At 38.3% G+C, this 25,950-nt stretch overlaps 1 protein-coding gene across 3 annotated transcripts in view; it reads right to left on the bottom strand.

Annotated features, from left to right (window-relative positions):
- LOC146687400 (netrin-G1-like) overlaps nucleotides 1–25,950 on the bottom strand; it is a 71,025-nt gene that overhangs the window by 14,173 nt on the left and 30,902 nt on the right. For all 3 annotated transcript variants that reach the window (XM_085439375.1, XM_085439374.1, XM_085439376.1), the window contains exon 3: nucleotides 21,392–22,035. In XM_085439375.1, coding sequence (XP_085295501.1) covers nucleotides 21,392–22,035 — 644 coding nt within the window. The remainder of the gene's footprint in view (nucleotides 1–21,391; nucleotides 22,036–25,950) is intronic.

The raw sequence follows: 25,950 nt of genomic DNA, 5'->3' as shown, positions 1-25,950 counted from the left end.
GAAGATTTCTCTCATTTGAGAGTCAGGATCTGGGTATCTGTTTCCTATAATCACCGCTGAACATGAGACAAAGAAATAGCAGCAGCAATCTGAAATACATCTGTTCTAATTGACTTTCTGGCCTTACTGTGACATCTCACTTTAATGATAGATAACTGCGGGAAACAAAGGAAACTAGACCCCGTCTGGTATTGCTGTTAAACAGAATTAGAGAGTCAGTGAATAAGCTTTAAAGGAGCGGTTCTCAAACTATTTCTGCCATGGCCTACTTCAATCAATACCAACAAAAGAAGCTCAAAAGTGTACTTTACATAAAATAATAGTAGAATTTAGATAAAAACAGGACATTAAATAACCATCAGCACAATAATATCAGAACTATTTTAAAACTAGGATTTAGACTTTCCTTTTTTACTTACAGTATGTACAATGACAATTGGATAAACTGACCCTGAATCCAACCCTAGTTATGCTACATTACTTGGGCTACTGGGGCTTTCCATGATGCGTGAGTGTTTCTCCTTCTCTCATACTTTTTCACTCATGCTGCGTTTATACACAACTTTAGTAGTTTTTATTCATCTCTGGTTCTCACATGTCTTTGTCCTGTCTCCCTCCCCTCTCCCCCAAACCATCGTGACTTGTGTGACATCGTGACATTGATGTCGTCACATCCTTGTGACTGCTTCTGCTGGAGGATTCTTCCTGTTAAAGGGGAGTTTTGCCTTTCCACTGCCTCCAAAGTGCTTGCTCAAAGGGGATCATCTTTGTATTATTGCAGGGGCTTTACCTTACAATATATAAAGTGCCTCGAGGTGACTGACTGTTGTGATTTGGCTGTGTATAGATAAAACCGAATTGAATAGAAAAAGTCTCTATCTATCTATCTATCTATCTATCTATCTATCTATCTATCTATCTATCTATCTATCTATCTATCTATCTATCTATCTATCTATCTATCTATCTATCTATCTATCTATCTATCTGTCTGTGTCTAAATGCACGCACACAAATCATCTTTCCTCATTAGCAACCATTATAAATTGCGATGAATATTGGACGACAATCACAGCAATGAAATACTAGTGCCTCTTACCACGCATTCCCTATAGTCCTTAACTTTTTAATCAATTAAAGTCCCCGCTTCATAAAATTAATGACTGGGTGTAGCTCTTCTGCCATGCAGACAGCATCAGCTCCCTGAAGTCAAGAGCGATGAGATTTGACCTTCCACTTAATTAAAAACCAGCAAAATCTGGATCATCAGGCCCAACCGGTGCAGCTAGCAGGCTGATAGAGTAGAGGATGTGGACTCGGGGGAGCTTGGGGATGTGACGCTTTTGCCACTGGCAATGTCATATTGAAATCAGAGAATTTTATTTTTTAATAAATGGTTTTGGCCACAAGAGGAAAGCGGTCCCCTGTAATTCCAACCTATTGAGCTCAAAACACTATAAAAACACATTTTATAATTGCTGGTTCAGTACTGATATAGGCGTGTTTTGTCTGCAGTGAGGGGATTATTAAACAATTACAACATGAGCATCTCAATAAATACAAATGACACAAACAGGTAACTAGCACTAAAATATTAAAATCTTCCCATCAGTCAATTATGCAACAAAGTAACAATGAACTCTATTTCAAATGCCAAAACAGCTGACTGCTGCTGTGCAAAGAAAGAAAATTTTTTAAAATGTGGTAATTTAAAAGGAGCAACACTGCAGATTTAACAGGGTGGAATAGATGTTTCATCCTACTACTGCTGTCAACAAAACAAAACAAAATAAAGCAAAAGGAGTCTTTAATCTTGACATTAAAAAAGAAGACATTATAATACTGCTAATTTTTGCTACATGTGGAAAATAAAGAGACATACGGATCTTGATTCCAACTAAATTTGCTGCCTGCTCATGCAATTAGCAAATTATTAAGCAAGATGGATTTTTGGTTTATTTTCTGTTGATACTCTCGAGTAGACAGCAGAAGTGCCTTTTCTTCTCCTCTGGCTGCTGCCTAACCTTGGCTTCTCCTAGCTGCTTGGCACTGTGTTGACAGGCTCACTATGTCTAACACAGCTTTTCTTCCCTGTGACAGCTTCTAGCATCACTGATTCAAGACAAGAGAGAAGTACAGAACTTAAGTTAAATAGAGAGCCTGAACTGGCAGGTTAGAGAAACTTTCTTTTTGTTTTTATTATAGTTTTTCTTTCTTTTTTCATTTCCCTTTATTACATTTTTGTTGCTAACCGTCAAATTGGATTTTCCAAACGGAAAAAACCCCCCATTAATTTATCTACTAGAGTGTAGTTTTACTTCAGACAAATACCTGTAATTACTGCTGTTTTCTACAGTTATATAAACGTATTATTGTGAAGCAGCACTGACTAATAAACCACTGTAATAAACTATTTTGATAAAAATTATATTTTTATTACAATTTCATTTAAGAAAACATTTCAAACATTTTAATAACAAGAAATCTTAGTTGAGAAAAGAGGCATCACACTAGGTACCTACTAATTTGTGCTTATTAACATGAATAATAAAAATGTAATTCCACTCCCAAAATTGACTTCTTGGACAGTCTGTTAGGAACGTTACCTTAAAGAATCATATTAGATAATTTCCTTTAAAATGCAATACAATCATGGTCAAGTGATTGAATTCCTTGAGTTAGTTCCTTAAATTATTGTCACTTTCGATCTAAGACTAGATATCCACTTAAAGAGGTCAAGGTGACCACAGTTGGCTTGTGGAGCCAGCCTCAAGTGGGCACTCGAGGAACATAATGTTTTGCTTCTGCACTGGTCTGAATCTGAAAAAATATATACTTCTTGTTTCCTTTTGACAAGCTATATAAGCTAAAGGACCGGTATGAATGATATAATTGATGGGTGACAAATTCAATTTAGCTGTCATGGTTTCAAGGTCTCATTGGTTACTGCGGGCTCTCTAAGTGCATCTTGATCTAGCTCTTTTTATATTCACTTTATAAAAAAAATCTTTCAGGTTTGTGTGAAAGGCAAAGTTGATGTGTTATTGAACAAATAAAAGTAAGAAGTGACAAAGTGCAATGGAAACAGACTTAAAAAAATCATTTTGTGAGATTACATTTTCTGCATTAGTTTAACGGCACTTTCAAGATACAGTTAAGATGAAAGAGAAACCTGTCTGCAATTTATGTTTTCTGAAGCACTTTATTAGGACAGAATCAATATTATTATTAACATATATACTTTTCCTACAAATTTTCCATGTTGAAAAGGTCTGCTGGTGCACTGAGTCTGGCCTTTACCTTTTATAATTCCCAGGATAGCGCTGCTAACTTTAGCCTGAACATAGGTCCAGTCAATCAAGTGTGCTGGTGTGCAGGAACATGTGTGCAGACCACTGACATTAAAGAAGATGTTGGTTATATATAAACTTGTTCCAGTAATATTTTACTGTTAGCAGATTAATAAATCACCAAATCCATGTCTACCAAAAAGCTACATAAAGCTTAAATGCTACAAACTCTCTGTTTCTAACTTATTTCACATCTTACTTTTTTATCTTAGGTCCATCCATCCATCGATCCGTCTTAGTTATTTATCTAATGAGTCTATCACGGCTGTCACAGGGCAAGAGACAGGATATACCCTCCACAGATCCCATTCCATCACAGTGCTAACACAGAGGGACAGACCATTTACAGTCCCATTCACACCTATAGCCAATTTTGAATCACTAATTAACTTAATAGCAGGACTGTAGGAGGAAGCTGGAAGCCCTTTTTTTCCTTTACCACTTCAATTAATTTGTTGCTGCTATAAATATTATTTCATGTTAATGTGTTAATGTGCGATGTGCCTTGTTGTAGCTGGTTCAACTTGGATTCTTGAAATGATATAATTTACTGTGGTTGCATGCAAACTAACACTTCTACATAGTTAGGATATAAACTGCTAGAGCGTTGTCCACTGCTATGAAAACAGGCAAAATAAGAACACCTCCATATAACTTACACTTAAAAAATACAACAGATTAATACTATTAAATTATTATTATTATTATTCATTATTATTCCTATTTTGTCAAAGAGCATCACTGCAAGAAAATTGTCTAAAAAAGCTGAAAATGTTTATGTTGGTACTACTGTCAGATTTTTTTTTTCTAAAATGGACACACAGTATCTTAGAATGGATAGCCTTTCTCCCTTTTCATTCGAGATTTAACCCATGGCCGACACTTTGACTGATAAGACTGAGCAAACCAGTCTCCCTCAGCTCCATATCTCACCTGTTTCCTCACACAAGTCACCCATGGTCAGAGTCCGTAATGTGCCTCCATGCTGTATAAATACATACTGAGGTTTCCTGACACTTTTTCTCTACAAGACACTGTACTGAGCCTCACATATCCTGACCAGTGATAGCTTTGACAGATATGGAGAGATCAAGGCTGTTGAGGGAAACTTTGGCCTTGGTGAGAGTTTTAGAATGTCAATGTGTTGCTGGGAAAGACAGAAAAAAGGCCACCACCTAACAGAGAGATGGTGGCTGTTTGAATGAACACTGTAGTGCAAGTACGCTACAGGGCTCCAAAATAAGAAAATCAGAAGTCCTTGTTTTATTTTAAAAAGAATTATTTCCCCTGAAACAATATCTAACCTCTTTATCCCCAAAGGGGTTTCTGAGCTTCGTGCTCGAAAATGAAATGCCCAAAATTATTTGATTATTTCTCTGCAATTACAAACTCTGTGCTTACAATCTTGGTATCAAAATAAAGCTAACACTTGTGAAATTTCATCAGAGGTGTAAAGATTGCAGCAGATATTACTGTGTAAAAGTTACTGAGACTGGAACACAGAAAAAGGAAGTAGATTTTAACCTCGCCTAATTTCTTTTATTTATTTTTCAGCATATAACCATTTTAAAAATATGCTTCAGTTCACATTTCATTCCAGAAATTCAGTAACCAACATATAAACATCATCTGTGCAAAGATTTATTTTGATTTGTTTCTACAGTGAAATAGTGAAAAATTTACAACACTATCAATACATGAATAAATGTCAATTTTTGGTACACATTGGACACTAGGCCAGTTGAATTTTTTAGGTATTAAAGAGCAGAAATTAATTAATTTTATTAACAAGCCTAAAAATGCTTTTTTTACAAATATATTTTTCTAGGAATTAACCACACATTTACATGGCCTTTTCTGCCGTGCGCATGGAGCATTTAATTGGCCACTGGCCCTTTAAAATTTGAGGGGCTGTAACTTTGGTTTCTTTTGGTCAATTTGCATGATTGACACCTCTTTTTATTCGTTTGAGCCAATAGGAGCACAATAACGATGTCACGGTCATGTTACTTCAACCAATCAGAAGTTGCAAGGCCCAAATTTACTGCATGTGGCGTCTGTCCAGTCACGTGTCTGTAGGTGGGTCTAAAATGGAGGTTGTTGACGGAAACGGCTCTGATGCAGCTAGTTAGGCATGGTAACTGCTGATAATCACGTGGCTACCGGCTACCGACAAAAATAACAGAAATCAGGACGGTAAGCCAATTTCTGTCTTAGCATTTGCGCAGTGTGTGTTTTTGTGGTCTTCTTTTGCGACGCATTCAGTGAATTTTGGTCAGAGCGTGGTGAAACTTGGTGTTTGGGGTCAGTAATAGCTCTGGAAGATAACCAGCCTGTCTTTAGCCAGTTACATGAAGTTTGGAGAATTTCTTGTTTGGTGTTGTTTGTTTTGCGGATTTGTGTAACTGCTCGTTTAATCGTGGCTTGTTTTCGTTGTGTTTGGTGGTTGTAGAAACGATTTATAAGCGATTTTAGCTGAGATTCAGAGGTTTCTGTGGATACCACACATGTTGGGACTTATATTTCTCAACCCGTGTTATAACCGATTAAACGTGATCTCCTCCTTTTTCCCCCGGTACCAGGGGCGTGGGGCTTAAGTGGCTAAGACAATATTTACATTTCTGGAATAACCTTAAAACCAGTTATTGGGGAAATATATATCAGTGAGTGTCAAGGTTTAATGATATTACAAGTGGCCATGAAGTCATAATGGGTATGAATACTATGGTAATCTTTTTGAAGTTTTGTTTTTCCTGGGTGTAATAATTGCATTCAAACAGCAATTGGGTGCACAAGTTTGAATTGATTTATTATTTGATTTATTATGTATGGATTTATTATTGAAAAAATGTGTGTGTGTGTGTGTGTGTGTGTGTGTGTGTATACTTGGTTAATAAATTGCAACTTGACCAGGTGCGTGTAGCCATTAACAGGTGTGTGGCATAATTCCGATATTTGACCATCATTCTTGGCAAAGTAGAGTTCATTTAAATTGGTTGGTTTCCTGGCACAGACCAGGTTTTCCAAAACACAGGTTTGAGTTTGGGGCCTTTCCAGAAACTTAAAGTTAGCCTGCTTAATCCATTCCAGAACCAGGTTTAATTTGTGTTTGGGATCAACGTCATGTTAAAATACAAAATTTTGGCCCTAGTTACCAGCTAGCTGTTGATTTGAGGAGAAATTGAAGAATTTGGAGGTAGTCCTCTTCATTGTTCTGCAATGTATAAATATCACAGACAGCAAAAAAGTCCCAGACATGACGCTGCCACCACCATGCTTGACAGTTGGTACAGTGTTCTTAAGCTTGAAGGCCTCACCTTTACCTTTCATAAATTGGCATAACATCAAAATGCAATGAAAAGAAAACACAAGTCTTTCTACAGCATGAACAGAACAAATCCAGCTAACACAGTGAGCTTGCCAGGGTTTCTTTACATTGAATTCCTTCACATTTCAGATGGCATTGAAGTTTTTCACAAAAAGGCTGGTGAGTCGCAGAGTCACCTCATTACAGCAGCCTGTGTCACCGTGAAATTGAAGAGTCCGATTAGGCTTGTTTTTGTCGCTCTACGCTGTGGCCAATTTTGTCATTCTTCGCGGTGTTATGCAATACATATCAAGCAAATAGTTTGTGTTCCCCATTGAAATATAGAGTAGCACCGCCAAGGCTTCACAAAACGCTGGAGAAATATTAGGAGTGGATCACAAGTTAATTCCCCCTGCTCCAATTTTCTGCTGAAGCGAAATGAAATTTGAATTTGCATGGCTTGGGCCACTGCCCCTGAAAGCCTGTGATTTGTTTACATGACAGGGCCTATTATTGAGGTTGTGCTTTGATGTAGGAATACAGTATGGTAATGTCTATCCCCCTAATCCCACCTCACTCCTCATGGTGGAGAGCTGTATCATTCGTGATGTGATCTAAGCAGCTGAGACAAGGAGGAAGTAGTGAAGGAACCAGAAAGGGAAAGCTATATTAATATGAAAATCAGAGTTTGGCTGCATGCTCTACAGTATATCTGACAGCATAGGCCCTTGCATGGGCACGCAGTCACCTAGTGCATTATGATGAGTGAAAGCATTAATACAATATTTTCAGGAAAATAGTTTTAGCACTTTAATAGGAAGAGGAGAGAAAACAATTTGCCACTGCATTCGTTAAGAGTGGAAACACCCACATAAACCTTTATATGCCCATATAGCATTAGCACTCAAGAAGCCAAAGCAACCTTGTCTGTTTCACTTCTGGTATAGCCTTATCGTACAATATCATACAATAAATGTAGCAAGAGAAAATTTGTGATGATTTTACTGGAAAAATGACTGATGCCTCTCCGGAGACTGCTTATGTTGATTTACTTTCTCTATCTACCATATATTATTTACAAAGAAAACCTAGGCCTTAATGAGCACTAATTAAACACTGGAGACTAGGAGATGACTGGCAGAAAACATCGCAGCATGTGACAGACATCTGGTGGAAGATAAGTGAGCAGGCGTTGGCAGAGCTGGGAAGAACCTTACATTGGAAGCAGAGTAATACTGGGGTCGTGTGAACCTGCACTTGAACCTGACTTTCAAACTCTGTCAATCAAGCTGGCTACAGCTGTCATGGTTCACAGGGCATGGGCTTAGAGGATTGGGAGTGTGTGTATGTGTGTGTACTGTATGTAAAAGACTGGATAAGAGCCAGTAAGTCGGTGTGCTTGTTTTGTGTGCAAGCATGTTTGCAGTTTGTGCTGGCTTCTGTGGCTATGTGAAGAGCAAGCTCGCATTTACAGTGTCAGCAATAGAGATTCTGTAACAAAAAAACTAACAAGAAAAAACTGCAAAACACAAAGCTGTGTTTAAAACCCCTGGAGGGTCTTAAGGACATTTATTGTCTTTTGAATTTTTAGTTTTAAACCATTTTCACTGTGTTGAGTGGATTAAAGCCAAATTTGTCAAAGAATTTTTTTTTTAATTGTGGTGTAAATTCATTAAATTAGCCTAAAATGGCTAAGCTACAGCAATGCATCCACCTTTATGCCTTTGGACAAAAATTGTCCCATTGAAACCCATTATAAACGCTATTTTTCACGCCAGAAAAATTAAGGTTTAAGGGATCGTCAGGTTTCCACCCTAGGTTTCGTTTTTAACTAGAGACCTTAGAGTTGTAATTTTTTTATTTGTCCACCGAGTGGCGCCCTTGCTTCACATTTGACCTCTGCTCGAAAACAGCGGGCTGCAGAACTGAACTGCGGGAAAGGAAGTCTGATTTCCGGCTTGCATCACCGGCTATGCCCGCTGATCGGGCGAGACCAATCCACCCTCTCACCGACGTGAGAGGGTGGATTTTTTTTTTCCAATCAACAGGAAATGACGTATTTGTTGTCACGTGGTATGGACGTGTCTGCTGGAGAAAGGAGTCCCACGCAACATGCCCCGGTTCTTCGTCGCAACTTACCCCGGGAAGAGGCACTAATTTCGGCCTAGAGGACCAGCATTGACCGCCTGGAGACTATTTTCGGTTCCGGAAATTTTTTTTTAAAGTAGATCGAAATTAATTTTGGTGCCGATCTTTGGACCATCTAAAGGCCTAATTATATTAACTATCAAATATTACTTCAAATGTTTTTTTTGGAAAATATTTAGTTTTTTAGTTTTTTTTTTTAGTTTTTTTGTAATACAACTGGGATTTAAAGGGTTAAAACAACGAAAATATAATTAAAACTTTATATGAATATTTCAGGGAGAAGTAGTTTTAAAAGACTGACCAATTTAAAGTGAAAAAAAATATGAATATATAAAGTTTTTATAGCACTTTTTGGGGAATGGACATTTATTGTCGTTAAGCACAAAGGTGGATGCATTTTTAAGACGCCTCCAGGTGTTAAGTCACAGTGAGACACAGTGCTTTGAACAATATATCTCCTTCCAGCTATTCACTTTGTCGTGTGTCAGTGAAACTTTGTAAAATGTAAAATTTGAATTTTTTAAAAAGCATAAATATCAAAAATCCTTTTATTAATCACCCTTTATTAATAACCTAAAAAGTAACAACTCTATCAGTATTTCTTTCAGATACACTGTGCTGTAACTGTACACAACAACTAATAAGGACTTTTTATGTTTTCTATAGCTTGATAATGATAAATGGTCACTCAAGCTCGTTAACCCGCTATACTTAGATTTTTACGTACTGTATATACCTGTAGGTTGGGTATCATTTAAATGCAATTAGTGCACAGTTAAATCTTGGGCCATGGCAGCAAGGTCTGACACACTCTGAGGGCAACCTCCTACAAGGGAGGGAAAGAGAAATTATGCAAAGAAGGTGATTTTGGTTTCTGGAAAATTTCCATGTAAAAATTCTTCAGGACGAAAAAGTATAAAATTGAACAAGCCATGGTAAGAACCCAGCGACTAAGCTGATTCACAGAGCATGGGTTTTCTGTGCAGTAGTTTTAAAATAAGTCACTTCTCAGTCCTGTTAAGGGTGACATCCTAGAACACAACTAGCAGCTCTACAATATTATCAGCACAAAATACCACACTGCAGAGCAAAACTGCTAAGCATTTCCCAAATCAGATACACTGTGATGTTATGAACTTGCAAAACATTCTCCAATCAAGGTCAAACTACTGCCATTTGTCAGCAGCACAGGCTTCAATTGTAGAATATGGGAGATGGATTAAACTAAGACTTAAGGAGAAAATCTATAGTGCTACAAACACTGATATAAACTGAGAAACTTGAAAGAAAGATCTGCAGAGACAGTAAAAAGGCTATCTTTTGCATAGAATGATATTCAAATGTCAGTTCTAGTTTAAATGAGGGAGGGAAATGTGTAGGCACATTATACAGGAGATAACGTGGCATAATGTCATTACTCTGCTTTTCCCCAATTCCTGTGTGCAGCTCTTTGAGACACAAACTGATAGATATCCTCTGGGTTTAGATCTTCTTTATGCAGTTCAATGGGGTGTGGTAACCATCATGTGATGGCACTGGGGAAGAGCTACAAATTTAGTCTTCTTTTAAGTGCAAGATACAGTTGAAATGTGGGATACAGTACTTTTATGCACTTAGGATTCCCACAAGGGGAGGGAGATGTAAAGTTTTTCTGTGGCTTGAGGGGAACATTTGGGAGTGTAAAATAACAGTAAAATGTTTCATACCTTATCTAAACCTATTATTCTTTTTATTAAAATTGCCTTTGAATAACTCCCATGTCTACCTCAGAGGAACTGTTCAGGATAAAATAATTTTTGGTCTTTGAAAATTTGGTTTGGTTTAAAATTTGTCAGCATAAAAAGTCAGTGGGGGATAAAGGATCTCTTTTTAATTTCTGAAAGCCTGCAGTTATGTCAACACAACTCTTATGTGTTACAAAGCTTGTGTTTTACACTGATCTGCACTAGATCTGTTGATAGAAAAACTAGCATATCATGTCTATTCTAAGTTTAAAACTGGCTTATTACACAAAAGTTACGCAAGTACAGCCCATAATCCTAGCCAAGGCATGCCATCTGCAATCTTGTATTCACCCACAACAACTGTAATCTATTCATGCTTTTGCAGTATCTGCCAGTTGGTTGCATATCTAACTAAACCAACCGATGCAGCCACAGCATTACTCTACTACAGATGGCAAAGTAAAATATTCATTTTTATCAAGATGTCATAATGGTCAGTTGTTACAAATTAAACCTATTCAAAATGGAAATACATCCCAGTGAGACCTACCAGTCAAACCACAGCATTGAAAATAAAATGAAAATACAGGTGCATTCTGAAAGCAATCACATTCAACCATTAACAAAACATATGACCAAGCAACTGCAATGTCTTGGAAAATGATTGTGGCATTTCAGCAATATCTCTTGGTTGATCTATATTCAGCCAGTCTATGGTCATTCTAAAGATTCACGACTGACATCAGTCAAAGAAAAAGCACAAAGTCTTCTTTTAATGCTTTTTTCTTTGTTGTGTCATGAAATTTCTCTGTCAGTAAGAAGGCTGTTTAATGGACCTCAGACCTTTTACTTTGATTAAATGAACATTTCAGACAAATACTCACACAAGAGAAGAAAATCTGCATCTTTGCTAACACTAAACACAGCTACACTAACTACACTAAACACAAGTATAATGATTGTACAATTCCCAACCAACAGTCAACTTAGAAAGTGCTATAGTCTTTCATGGCTAAGATATCAAGTTTTAATACTAGATATGTGAGAGTGCTGCTTTTCCTCACCCCTTCCACCTAGTCTCATGTCTGCCACACCCACATCACCTTGCTCCCAGTTTTCCCATTAGCCTGTCTATTTCCATTCATCACTCTGGCATAGTGTACAATATATTCAAGATTCTCTGTCTCTCCAAATGTACTCTTCCCAGGTTGTCTTTGGATGTTCAATCAAGCATTCCAGCCTTGTTTTGTCCTGTTTACTTTATTGCCTTCTGAGATTTCTTGCCTTACTTACAGTCTTTATTCTGTTCTCACCCTCCTGTTTTGTTTGCTTGATCCTTTTTTCCCCAATTAACCCATAATCAACTTTTCCTGACTTGCTTTGGTGTGCATTTGGGATGTCCTCACTGCCTTCCCAACATTGGACTGTGACAGGAACTTTAAAAAGACTAACAAAAATTGACACAAACAAATAAATGAATAGCAGGCGGAAGACAAATCAATATTTTATTTACAAAATTGCACTTGCAAGATAACAGGGGGTGTTTAAATCCTTTCATACACAGGACAGTGTTCATCTAAACGCATCTAAAAGCGCTTTATCTACTAAGGTGATTTTGTTCATACAACAGAGCAAAAACCACAGATTTTCTCTATGTTCTGTCTCACCTAAAAAGAACCTCATGTTTAGCAATCTGTGATCCTGAAGTGATCTTACACAGTATCCATCATGAGGCAACCGTAGCCATGTTGTTGACAGTTGCTAATTTTAATGTTACTTTGAGACCGTTCTGTGTAAAATGGGAAATGAAGGAGAACGAAACAGTGATGCTCAAAGAAAGAAATAAAGGAGAAAAGGTGAAAAAATCTAGAGCGTGACATGGAGAATACGAGAAATAGCACATTAGCACTTATAGATTAGATGCCTCTCGTTCCCAGGCCCCACTGCAGCCCTGCAGATGTGCAGCGGTGACCACGCAACCTGCCGGTAGCGGTCATGTCTTAATTAACAAGCAGACATCTGATCAATAAGTGAGGAAAGATGGAGAGGGAGACGAGAAAGGTGGGCCCGCTTGCATGGTTCAAGGTTTTTGTTTTCTGTTGATGTGGAATAACATTAGAAATCAATAGCACAGCTAGCAGTGCCGCACTCTCTGACTCTCTATTCAGAAAAGGTGAAAAGGAGAACTCCATTTCAATTCTTTTCCCTTTTACCCATCTCCTTTCTGTCACAATAAATCATTACAGGGGATGATTTGTGACAGTATTGGTACATTTTGAATCAAAGCACTGTTGAGGCATTTTATAAACAACTCGTAGATTATTAAAGGAGAAATCTACTCCTTTTCTTGGCTGCCCTAAGAGGTAAACTCAAGGTTCCTCACTTTTGTAATGTGAATCTGCTAAGATATGCCATCTGCATGCCTTTTATAAATGAACCAAATAGGAAAAGCTGCCGTTTTCTTTTTTAAAGCACATTGTCAGTTTATTTGTGATAGCTACTACAGCTGTATGGATGAACGCACATTCAGTGAAAAATCATAAGATTTTAGTGATAGAGATGTGATGTATAGCAGTTTAGGCAAAACATGATATTTGAATGTCTATAAACTTCTTGTTAGTAATCATGATTGACTACAAATGATCTCTTTGACAGCATAAAAAGGATTTGCTTAACAGCAATAATTGAACTGACCGATACTGAAAATAGTGGGAAAGTAACTTATTGATATCTTAGAAGGATAATTATTAATTGCATTCTAGTTGTGTGCTGAGTCGTTGAGACACCTGTCTAGTGCACTGGGAGGACAAGTTGGGAAGACATTTCTAAACCGATGCTGATTCCACAACCATCAGCTCTAACAACTAATGCAAGTTAATTGGATGTGTAACAAACTGTGACTGTTAGATTAGAAGAAACTGATTAGGATGTTTAGGAACAACCCAGGAACCACCAAGGTTCAAGACTGCCATGAACTGAAAACTGCTGGATCACTGTACACAGTAAAATGAGTTTTACATTGCCATGGACGGAGAGGCTGCTGATCAAAAAAGGAGTCCATCTCCTAAATCGACAGCATCGAGCTTGCCTGAAATTTGAAGCTGTCCACATAGAGAAACCAAACGCTTTTCATTGCTCTGAAATCCTTCCTCTTGGGCATGAAGCTGTCAGATTTAAAGACATTCAGGATGTAACTTGAGACTAAATATTCTGGTGTGTGTGTGTGTGTGTGTGTGTGTGTGTGTGTGTGTGTGTGTGTGTGTGTGTGTGTGTGTGTGTGTGTGTGTGTGTGTGTGTGTGTGTGTGTGTGTGTGTGTGTGTGTGTGTGTGTGTGTGGTAGAGAGAGACTGTGTGTATACGTCAGTTAAAGTTTATCAGTGTTTGTGGAGTATTCTGGGAATTCTTGGACAGGATGGCCATTCTGTGATAAGGCTTTCACATTTGGTTGTAGCCAGAAGGCTGCTGAGGCTGGTGGGAACTCTAATCAGTCTCTCCCCACCTGCCTCCATCACCCTCTTTCATGTGAGTTACTGATCCACCTCTGGACAAAAATCGTATGTTTATTTTCTTTTCTTTCTCAGTGCAAACTTTTGGTCAAAAATTGAATTTGATGCCCAGGGGCAAGGTGGAAAATTGGGAAAAATAGCTTATTTTCCTCACATTCAACCTTTTGCTACTCTTTCTAATGAATGGCAGAATAAGATATCTGTGGGAGATGCTATTCTGTGCTGTGGAGCAATCTCTGCAATTTAAAACTCATCAATTCATGTTTACACAAAAAAGAATGAATATTGAAAGACTATGTTTACTGCAAAATATGTACATTCATTGGCCACTTTGTTAGGTACGCCTGTTAGTCATCTAGGATGTAGACACATCAAGATGACCTGCTGAAGTTCACACCTGGTATCAGAATAGAAAAAACTGTGATAGGAGTGACTTTCAATGTGGCATGGGTATTGTTCCAAATGGGCTGGTGCAAATATTTCAGAAAGTGATGGTCTACTTGGTTTTTCCCACACAACCATATCAAGGGTTAACAGAGAATGGTCCATTATCCAGTGAGAGACAGTTCTCTGGATGAAAATACTTTTTTGATGCCTGAGGTCAGAGGAAAATAACCAAAATGTTCAAGTTCACAAGAAACAGTAACTCAAATATACACACATTACAACCAAAGTATGAGGAAGAGCATCTCTGAACTCATAACACAGTCTTGAAGCAGTTGGGTTACAGCAGTAGAAGACCACAGCGAAGGCCACTCCTGCCAAATAAGAACAGTAATCTGATACTACAATTTGCACAAAGAATGGAAAAATGTTGCCTGAAGAGCTTCATATTTATTTTCAGTTGGTACGGTCAGAAGTTGGAGTAAAAAACACAAATGCATGGATCGATCTTGCCTTGTGTCCACAATTCAGGACCAAAGTCTCTGAGGAATACTTCCAGCAGCTTGTTTAATGAAAGTCATGAAAGGTTAATAATGGATTGGATTTATATAGCGCTTTTCAAGGCACCCAAAGCACTTTACAATGCCACTATTCATTCACTCTCACATTCACACACTGGTGGAGGCAAGCTACGGTTGTAGCCACAGCTGCCCTGGGGCAGACTGACAGAAGCGAGGCTGCCATATCGCGCCATCGGCCCCTCTGGCCAACACCAGTAGGCAAGTAGGGCAAAGTGTCTTGCCCAAGGACACAACGACCAGGACAGAGAGCCCCGGGATTGAACCGGCGACCTTCCGGTTACAGATACGCTTCCCAACCCCCTGAGCCACGGTCGCCCGTTAAAGATGTTTTGATGCTAAAAAGGTGTCTCACTGGTACTAGTATCATGTACTCCATAAAGATCATGGTGAATGTATTGTATATCTGTCTTATGCCTGCCTCATATTTTTATTTTTCCTTAGTTTTGCATTTGTATTGGCTCAGTGTCACTACAGGTAGCATAAGGTGACACCTGACCTTACAGAGGTTGCACAGGTATTCCAAATTCATGATGGCACATGATCATGATGCTGTTGGCAGAAGTTTTGCTGCGTCTCCCAGCACAGTCTCAAGAGCATGGAGGAGATTCCAGGAGACAGGCAACTATTCTTGGAGAGCTCCGAGTGCAAGAGCATCATAATATGGCCTCCAGCAGGCCACTGGTGTGAATGTATCTGACCAAACAATCAGAAACAGACTTCATGAGGGTGCCTTGAGGCGGTTGGTGGGCTAGTGGGCCTTGTGCTCACCAACTCAACCGGCATGTCCATGAAGGGATGTAAAGACCTCTACAGACTCGGCAACAGCGCCCGAACTGCAATTAGGTACTGAGATGAAATCCTTCGACCTACTGTCAGACTCAGTGTTGGTGCAGTGGGTCCTGGGTTCCTTCTGGCTCATAACCATGACCGGGAGTGGTAATTGTAGTCAGAGTATGCAGGCAGTTCCTGGAGAATGAAGGATTTGATACCACTGACACAGGCAGGTTGCACCTCAGACTGTCCAGAAGTTCAATTGATGCCCTGATCCAGATCTGGGAGGAGATCCTGACAGGATGCATTCATCGTCTCATTAGGAGCATTTCCCAACATTGTCAGGCTTACATATAAGCATGTGGAGGCCTTACAAACTACTGAGTAACATTTTGAGCAATTAAAATGAAATTTCCGAAAAAGAACAAGCCTGCAGAACCATTTTTTTACTGTGAGGTTTTGGTGTTTGTTAATTCAATCATCTGTAGTTTGATAGTTTTCAATTCCATCAAACGATGTAGCATCCTTTCTTTTCTAACACATTACACAGCCCATATTAGTATACATATCCAGCATGTTTTTCTTCCAAGTGAGATCAGATGTGTATTCAAAATGTTCCTTTAATCTTTTGAGCAGTGTAATAATAAGAATATTAGAGACCTGTGAAACTGTTACTTCTGAAACAAAAAGTGTTGCTCGCTCAAATAGGAAACCTCATTGACACAACATAAATCTACTCGTTATTAAAGAAGGCAAGGCTAAATTTGGAACAACAGCCTGGTAATTGTAAATGTATTCACGTTTCACTGATGTGTCCCTGATGATTACCATTTAATCAGCTGCAAATGCTCTTAATTACAAGATTAGTCTCCTACCAATTAGCCAATGTGCTAATGGTTCTAATCTGCCATTGAAGTTGACTGAATTCTAATTAGGGACTAACTGTTTTAATTCACCTAGGGCCCATCTGATGGGTCATTACCAACCTAGTTACCCTCCTATAAACTCACTGCAGAAAGCAGCACAGGTCCCATTTGGAGAGCAGCTGTGGAGGCTTTATGATCATCATGTGGGTGATTTCCATGCATCATGAAATGACAGTGTTTCCATTTCCTTTCCTCACAGAGGCATTCTGATGACTCACTGAAAAAAAAACGCTATTATTCTCTGTAATATCACACTTTATGTAAATTAAACGCGCACCATAAGTTCCCTTGATTTTACTAAACAAAGCATGGTTGTTTAAATATAGGAAAAAGAGGGATTGACTCTTGTTGAAGAGTATTGAAATTAAAATATGTCAAATATGGTTATAGGCTTGAAAAAGAGCTCAGCACCAAATGCCTTTTTTAGGTGCCAGTGGACAGAATGGCAAAATTAATTAAACAGATCTTTTGGACAATTACCCAAAAATAATGGATGTTCATAATCAGAAAACAATTCTACTGATAAAAATATCAGTAGCTCTCATTGCCATCAGAAAACAGCTGATAAAAGGCTATTAGCTGATAGCCTTTTATGGATCTCACCACATTTATGGTTACATTGTTTTCTACAATTGCTCCACATCTGCAAGGTGCTTTGTAACCCAACTCTTCCCCAGCTCCTCCCTCTCATGACATCATCTAAGTTACAGCAAATATTATTGAGTTTATGCTCTTCTCATCTTGGGATATTTTGTAGGTATACAACCTAACAGATAGCAAGTTGTGCACTAAATATAGCCATCACACCAAACACCAATTCAGGCATTTATTTTTCTGACAGTAATGGTCTTGACTGGCTATTGACTGCACGGCCAGAAGATTTTCAAAGCAAACACTTAACTGAAGTAAGTAAGGTAACTCTTGATCTACAGCTTGACTCAATGATTGTTTCTTAATCCTCCAGCCATTCGTCTGTCAAGTTATTTTTCTGATAAATAATTAAGAAATTTAGTATCAGCTCAGTCTGCTCCTTCTCCCAAAATTCTGGTCAAATTAAATAAAAAGGCTGCATTGAACTTAGCCTTTGCAAACTAAACACTTGTGAAAGTTTAAAAGGTTACTATAAGAGTGGTACTCAGCGTCCTATCTTTCTGAATTACACTGTAAAAAAAAATCCTAATATAAAAGTATTTTACTGTGTATTTTACAGTTTTGTACTGTTCTTCTAGAATATCGTTACATTTACATCAATAGACTTTGATTTCACATTTCAAATGTAAATGCAATGGGGAAGGCTTTAGGACCCAGGGGACCCAAGTAGCAGCAGGTGCTCGTCGTTTCATTTGTACTGATGAGCGGCTGTGAACAATTGTTGTGTGAGTAGGTGAAGAGCCTGAGAAGTTTTAATTGTCTTCTACACAAACGGTTGTTTTAAACCTCTACAGCAGAGTTTCGAGGTACAGGCTGTTTTTCTTTCAGTGCTTTTTTTTAAAAAATTCGTTGAAATGTATTTGATGTTTATCGTATTTTATGTTTCTAGTAGTGATTTTAGAAGACAAGCCAGGTGTGCAGCAAACACAATTGTCTGCTGGAGGTATGTTAACTTAATACATTTGACATTTAAAAAAAAAAAAAAAAAAAAAAAAAAGTATATTTATGCACTACAATCTAATTTATATTGTACTGCCTTCTGCAGGACAGGCTGCACATGTGAATTTGTCACTGTTTTTTTTCCTCCTTCTCTTTTTCTTTGCGTTTTTCTCCCAAGTTAGTTTTAGAGTAGGGTCACCTTTTAAAACTGATTTTTTTTTTATGCTGGGTTTGTTTTTATTTCTACTGGGCTGGTGCAATATTAGTCGGGCAATGTGCAATCCCGGAGCTGGGCTCTTACCTTAGGGGAATTAGGCCTTTTAGAGGTGCTCTGTGTGGATTTGCAGTGAATAAGTTTTATTAAGAGTGATTTTAGTGGCACCAATTATTGCCTGAACTAAAACACAGTGCATGCGATAAGTGTTCTGTTGGGCTCGTATTTATTTGGGGTGGATTTGTTTCTTTTAAAGCAGCGAGCATCTGGGACCACCGGGGTAGAGCAAGCCCTCAGGTGATAGTTGCATTGCTGGCACCCATACGGAAAAGAAATGGTAAAAACTGTGAATACAGAAAGAAATAGTAAAAAATGTGATTACTCATGAAAGTGGCCACTTTCTCATTACTTTCATATATTGTTTTAGTAAGTATCCAAAACATACAAGTTTCATTATATAATTTTTCAAGGGACCTTATATCTGTTTTCACTCTTATATGCTTTTCATACAAGTTTCACACAAGACAGATACAAACTTTATAAGATTTATATATATCTTTTCCATATGGGCAGGTTGCACCAATAAAACTATATTGTGGTCGTTAGTGACCTTCCCCATTTTGATGTTTTAGGCCTTTTGCAAACCCTTTGTTTTCTTTTAAAATAATAAATTTTAACGTATCTGACTGATATCGACCCTCTTGTCCCATTTATTCTGGGCTCGTTTCTGTAAGAGCTTTGGTCCTGAAAGTTTGCATGAGTAGTATAGAGGCCCTTAGCAGTTACTCGGTGGCTTTTACTCGCTACATAAATTAACGTAAAATCACTGTAATGTAATAAAACATAATTTTCTTTTTTCTTTTTTATGTATTTGTCTGTACATATGCATATTTAGATTGTTAAAATACATTCACAAATGTATCATGATTTCACAAATATTTGTCCGTTATTTGAAAATGTAATGCTATGGAAAAATGCATAAAATGATTCTTATAAACTTTTTTACATCAAATAATTATTATTATTATCATTATTGCTATTTAGGGCAATCGTGGCTCAAGAGTTGGCAGTTCGCCTTGTAATCAGAAGGTTGCCGGTTCGAGCCCCGGCTCCGACACTCTTGGTCGTTGTGTCCTTGGGCAAGACACTTCACCTACCGCCTACTGATATTGGCCAGAGGGGAATTATAAAGTGGAATTGTAAAGCGCTTTGAGGGTCTCAAAATGCGCGATATGAATGGAATCCATTAATTTGTTCCTAATTTAATGTTTAAAAGCACTTGAAAAAGGCAAAATCCCATGTAAAATTAGGGCAACAAATTGTATTTTCATTACTGGAAATAACCGTATTTTTGAGTTATTTTCTGTTATTTTACGGTATTATTTTGGCGCCCCAGCTGCCGGAATATTACTGGGTTTTTTTTTGTTTTTTTTTTGTTTTTTTTTTTAAAAGATGTTTTTTCTAACAGTGTACCTTTGTACCAATTTCTTTCATTAGGAAGCCTGCTTATCAACATGAATCCAGTCTTTCAATCATTCATCTCACTTCATATCTGGACAGTGGGGGACAAAATGTAAAGTACTGTCTCCAGGCAATTTTTTTTTCAAGTGGTTTCTGCACACAGGATGATTGCAGACACTCAATGATGCCAGTGGTTTCACAGTCAGGTGATTGTAACTGACTGATACAAACAGTGAACATTAACAACAATACAAGCCAGTTGTATTGTTAGACCTACAAGTCAAAATCATTTGTCATTCATTCAGTAGCACTGAACATAAACACAAATATGCAACTACAACAACCTATTAAGGTGTGTGTGTGTGTGTGTGTGTGTGTGTGTGTGTGTGTGTGCGCATGCATGCATGCATGCATGCATGCATATATATGATAAGCTCATAGTTTTTGTTCAAACAGAATGATTTAGGGGGAAAACAACTTTTATGTGCTTGTAACTGTTTACTTATCCATTTTAAAAAGCCCTAAATTAGCTATCTTTTCTGTGGCTTTCAAAAATATTGAGACCTATCAAACACTCTGCAGTACTTTCTGAAAACCTGACAGTTTTGTAGATGGAAATTTACGTAGTTTAAAAAAAATCAATAGCTGATAATGATGACATGGAAAGATGATTTTAAATTTTTGCAGATGTAATTGACAATAATGGACACTGCCAGCCAGGACTGATTTTAACTGACACAAGGTCCAAGAAACTCTCTGCAGACCTTTCTGTTAAAACTGTGACACGGTGTGGATCAGCAGTGTAAAATCATTTCTAAAGTTTCAGTTTCCATAAATCTGTCATCTCAGTGACTCTGAAATAAGGGAGGTTTGGAATGACCAGACCTTTTTATGGAGTTGGTTGTCAACCAACTCTGCCGTTGTTCATCAGTCAAACCTTTATACTAGAAATGCTAAATATAATGAACCAAGAAACACATGAAAGCTCACATCTGAGTTGACAAACAGAATTTAAAGTAAAATATAAAGGAAAAGATTCTATGTCCTGATGAGACAGACTGTTCTGAACCCTGCTGTTGAATACTATGTCTGTTGAACAGCCTAAGGGCAAATACCTTTACAGTGAAACATGGTGGTGAACCTCAATAGCAAGGACAGGGAGAATGCTCAGATGTGCCACGGGAATGAAATCAGCCACAAATCAAAGAGTCCAAAGACTACTACTACTTCTTCATCGTGGCTAAGTTGTTTAGACTGGGAGTAAAATATTGACCCCCAAAATGCTCATCTTTGCAAGTCCATCTTAATAAAGCAGGTAAAAATCTGCTCAACGTGGAAAAAAACAGCTGAAGTGCAAAAATGCTAAGAATCTGAATACTTTCTGAGGAAACTATTACTACTGAACATTACCATATGTAAAAGAGCTTACCTGCCCTGCACTTTGATGTCAGAGATTGCGTAGAAGTATCTAGATAGGTTGTTCTCATCTACCATGGTGGCTCCAGTGGCTGGCTTCAGCAGCCTAATCCTTAGATCAGTGATTGTGAAGAAGTCTCTCAGGTTCTTGGTGGTATCCAACTGGCCATATAGTGAGGCCATGTTGTGTAGTCGAGGCCCAGCAAACAATGCAAAGCGGTCCTTTATCTCAAAACGTACTGTCTTGTCATTCTTCCACACGTACCCTCTAGAGTAGTCCTCGGTACAAATGATGTCCAGCAAGGTCTGCTGGGTGAGGTCATTCGCTGTCTTGGGCTCCATGGTGAAAGCGTCCAGGCAGTCAGTGGCGTAGAACTGGTAAGGGGTCCAGGTCCGGCCGTAGTCGAGTGATTTTTCCAGGACCATCTGTTCTGGTCGGCCTGACTCGAATGTGAGTACGATGTCATCAGTCAGCTCAATTGTCTTGTTCCATGACAGCGTGATGTTGACCTGCAGAGGCTTTGGGTATTTCTTCCATGACGTTGATTGCCAAAAAGTTGTCGGGTTGCGACCCTCAATGTCAAACATCAACTCTGGAGGATGAGCCAGCTCCTCAGTGGCAGCATCACATTCATTGTTGCACATATAAGGATTCTCCTATAAAAAAACAAAAAAAGATACAAGTATCGATTAACATGTTTGTTTTTGCCCCATTCTGTATGTGATGCAATCCAGTATTTAAAAGTATATTCTTAAAAATGTATTACTTTAAAAATGCCCATTGAGTGATGATGTGAGCTCTTTAACATGTGCAAGAAAACTTCAGTATCTGTAATAATTTTAGTGAAAAGCACAAGACAACTGTAGCATAAAAATGAATGCAACATCAAATTTACCAAAAGAAAGTTAAAACTGCACGACCTATTCATGAGAGTGAATTAAGATTTCACAATTCGCTGACAAGCGTTCAGTGTGCAAGGTATGTTGAAAATGCACTTCTTTATACACTGCTTCCCTTTTAACACCTGTACAATCTATCAGGGAGCAACTCCCTCAGCTAAACAGGCAGGCAGGCAATGCTACAGCACATGGATTTGATCAGAACTGATCAAAGCAGCAGTAAAACATTAGAAATGCAGCCAATACTGAAACATTTTAACGTGCCAGTTTACCTTTGCACAGAAATTGTTTTCTACTATGTACTTGACAGTTTAAAAGCGGCCCTTTGTGGTTTTAGAAAAGAAAGCTTGGCAAGTGACTTGTCAAAACGGTAGGTAAATATTTAGTTTTTCATAAAGTATTCAGTAGAAATGCCACAACTTACAAAACAGTTATAAGGCAACATTGAGCAATATTCTCATCCAAAAATATCCCACAGGTTGAGGTACTTTAACTTGAAAAGTTATTTACTTTTACATTGCCTTGTTGGCTCACGATCCCACTGCTGTACTCAGTAACATTCTATCACATTCAGGGCCAATGTGTATTTTATAATCTGCTCCAGGAGACAGTGACCCTCTCACTAAGATGACACTGTGGATGCCATATTCTAGCTGCACGAATTCCCTGCCTAAACTGCCACCCAAATTGCTTTCGTAATTGATATTCCTGTGTTGTATTTCAGGTGAGATGGGAATGGAATCCTGATGAGTGTTTCTTATGAAACACGCAAAGGGACATGCATTTTTCATAGGCCTGTGTCTGCTCTGTACCATAGTGAGTCTGGATGTTTGAGTGAGCATGTTTGTGAGAGGAAAAGAGGAGCTCTTGATGTCTGTGTTTGTTTGTGAGTGAGAGGGATAGAGAGCTCTGAATGTGTTTGTTTGTGTGTGTGTGTATGTATGTGTGTGTGTGTGGATGGCAAAGAGAGGAACAGAGAGAGCTGAAACAGGCCCAGAGAGCAGAAGACACACTCCAATTGACATTCCTCTCACCTCTGCTGCAGGAACAATGAGGTTAAGTGCTGAAGAGATTCAGATCAACTGTAAAGCGGTTCGATAATCAGCAATCATCCAACACTCTACACGCAAAATTATCTAAAGGTGAGAAAAGTGCTATCTGCAACATTAGTCCCTTATCTCTCCAATATTGTAGTGCATTCAACCCAGACTGCCACTTTCTCTGAAGATCACTGCCAGGAATACTGATAAGCAGACGCTATTATATTTCATTTGAAAAGACCAGTAGCTGCTTTTTGTTTTTGAGTAAGTGCATCAAATATCTCCTCCCCAAAGAGGGAAAAAAAAGTGATGCTTTATCTTCTTCACAGGAAAATGTATGGATGACTTCCCTGCTTTAGATATAGCTCTCCAGAGACCGCATTATTTCCTGTTAGACTATGATATGTTATCAGTTCCTTACTCCTCAGCTAAAAGTGATAACTATTTGATGACAAGACTGAAAGATTGTGGGTCACTAGGCCTGCTCAGCTGACTCAAAGGAGCATTGCATGATCCAATTAGGAGGGTAATAAGGGTTATGCTGCCACCACAGATTGTAAGAATAAGAGAGAGTGGGAGGGAAAGTGAATGTAACCTTTTTTAAAGCAAGACTTCAGCTGCTAAAAGTATTCTCCTCTCACGCCCATGCACACCCACACACATACAAAGCTAACACAAAAGCTTGAAAGGCCAGGCTGTAGAAACACAGAGAAAGAGAGATTTGAAGGAGAGAGTTGCGCAGTAATAGGCAGGTTGGTGGCTGCCTGAGTTCTGCCACAGGGACAATAAATTGTACTTGAGTCAACTGTTTACCAGTGATGTGTGCTAAGGCTCCTTATATTCCCTACTTGTGCTTGAACAGCCTTGGAGGTCTGCTCAGAGCTCAAACCTTAATGTTACCTAGAGAGAGAGGGAGGGAGAGAAATATATTGTAAGAGAGTGATTTCCCTGTTGTCATTCAAGACCATGAATTTTCACCTATATTTGATTTATTTGTTGTCATGGTTTGGTTCGGGGAGCAGTGGGGTGGCTGTTTTTGCATCTTCCGAAATGGCAGCCTTATTCACAGTCGATATGAAGAACTCCGACCACGGCGTCCGTAGCTAATGAGAAAAACAATTTCCCAGCAGAACAGTGAGAAACAGAGTGAACAGAGGCTTTAAAAAGAGAGAAATTTGCTTCATCACACTAGTAGAAGTGTTGGGAGACCAGTGGAAAGCAGTCATAAATTTGATCCATAATCATTTTCTTAGTGCCTGCCTCAACTTTCAGGCCTTCGGGGAAGTGATCACTCTAACCAAACAGCCCATTCATATTTGGGAGCTGGCTGGGGACAAACCTTTCATAAAAGCCCTGTCCATCATTAATAACAAACAATAATCTAAAGTCTCTTTTCCAGTTGAACGTGAAGTGACATGTACAGTATTTAGTTTCTACCAGTAAACCCCACCATACTTCACTGCTTTCATATAGCCCAGTTTAGGTGAAATGAAAGACTTAGACAAAGGTCAGGACCTTCCATCGGATTTCCTGTGGTGGTTATTTAACAACAAAAACAGTGCCTTATGCAGATCAATACCTTCTGTGGTCATTCAAGACCAAGGCTACAGCGCTATGCCGGGGGGGAAGCTATTAAAAAACAATAAACCCTCTCAACTTGATCCTTTACCTGTGATCATAGGGGCAAGTAGTCAGCAGAGGATTTGGGGAAAAAAACCCCTGAGTTTTGGACTAAAATGAGATATTGATCAAATGAAAAATGTGGCCAAACAAATTAACTGGTGCCACAAAAATATAATTGAAGTAATAATGGCACCACTTCTAACCAAAATGTTTCATGGTGATGATATGATTCGACTACAATATCAATTCCACTGCATGTTTGAAATACTAAAAACACATTTTTGCTAAAGCAGCATGTTTTTTTTTTTTTTTTTTAAATATCACCTTATTTTAGTAGACAAGAAGATTTATTTCACATTTAACAGACAGAAAGCATTTAGACAAAACTAATTGTCAAATTAGAAGAATTATAGTAGCCAACATGTTTGCACGGTCCTTATGGTCACGTGAAAAGCAAAGTTTTCCAAGGACTCTATGCAGATTTGTGAAAAACATTCTTACTTTCAGGAATTAAGTTGCCAGGTCTCTCTTGGAAATGAGATTTGTATCTGAATGAGATTTTTTACCTGGATAAATAAGTATTTAAAAAATAGCAGCCAGGTTCTCCTAAACAGTGCGGCTAATAAATTAATTATCAATAAGTGGGAGCACTTCTATAAAAGAGGTCTCTGCACACAGGATGATTGCAGACACACAGTGATGCCAGTGGTTTCACAGTCAGATGATTGTAACTGACTGATTGTTACAAAAAGACAGTGAACATTAACAGTGCAAGCAAGTAGTACTTTTAGACCTGCAGGTCAAAATAATTTGAAAGCTGAGTTCATATTTTTCCTTCAAACAGAATAATTTAGGTGGAAACCAACTTTTATTTGCTTGTAACTGTTTAGTTATCCATTTTAAAAAGCCCTAAATTAGCTAGCTTAATTTTCTGTGGCTTTTGAAAATACTCAGACCTATCAACCACTCTGCAATACTTTCTGAAAACCTGACAGTTTTGTAGATGGAA

The sequence above is a fragment of the Copadichromis virginalis genome, linkage group LG18 (assembly GCF_057382275.1).
Source record: "Copadichromis virginalis isolate Kocher_CV1m ecotype Utaka linkage group LG18, C_Virginalis_male_GT1.1, whole genome shotgun sequence".
NCBI classification, from domain to species: domain Eukaryota; kingdom Metazoa; phylum Chordata; class Actinopteri; order Cichliformes; family Cichlidae; genus Copadichromis; species Copadichromis virginalis.
This window is presented reverse-complemented; position numbering and strand designations above follow the sequence as displayed.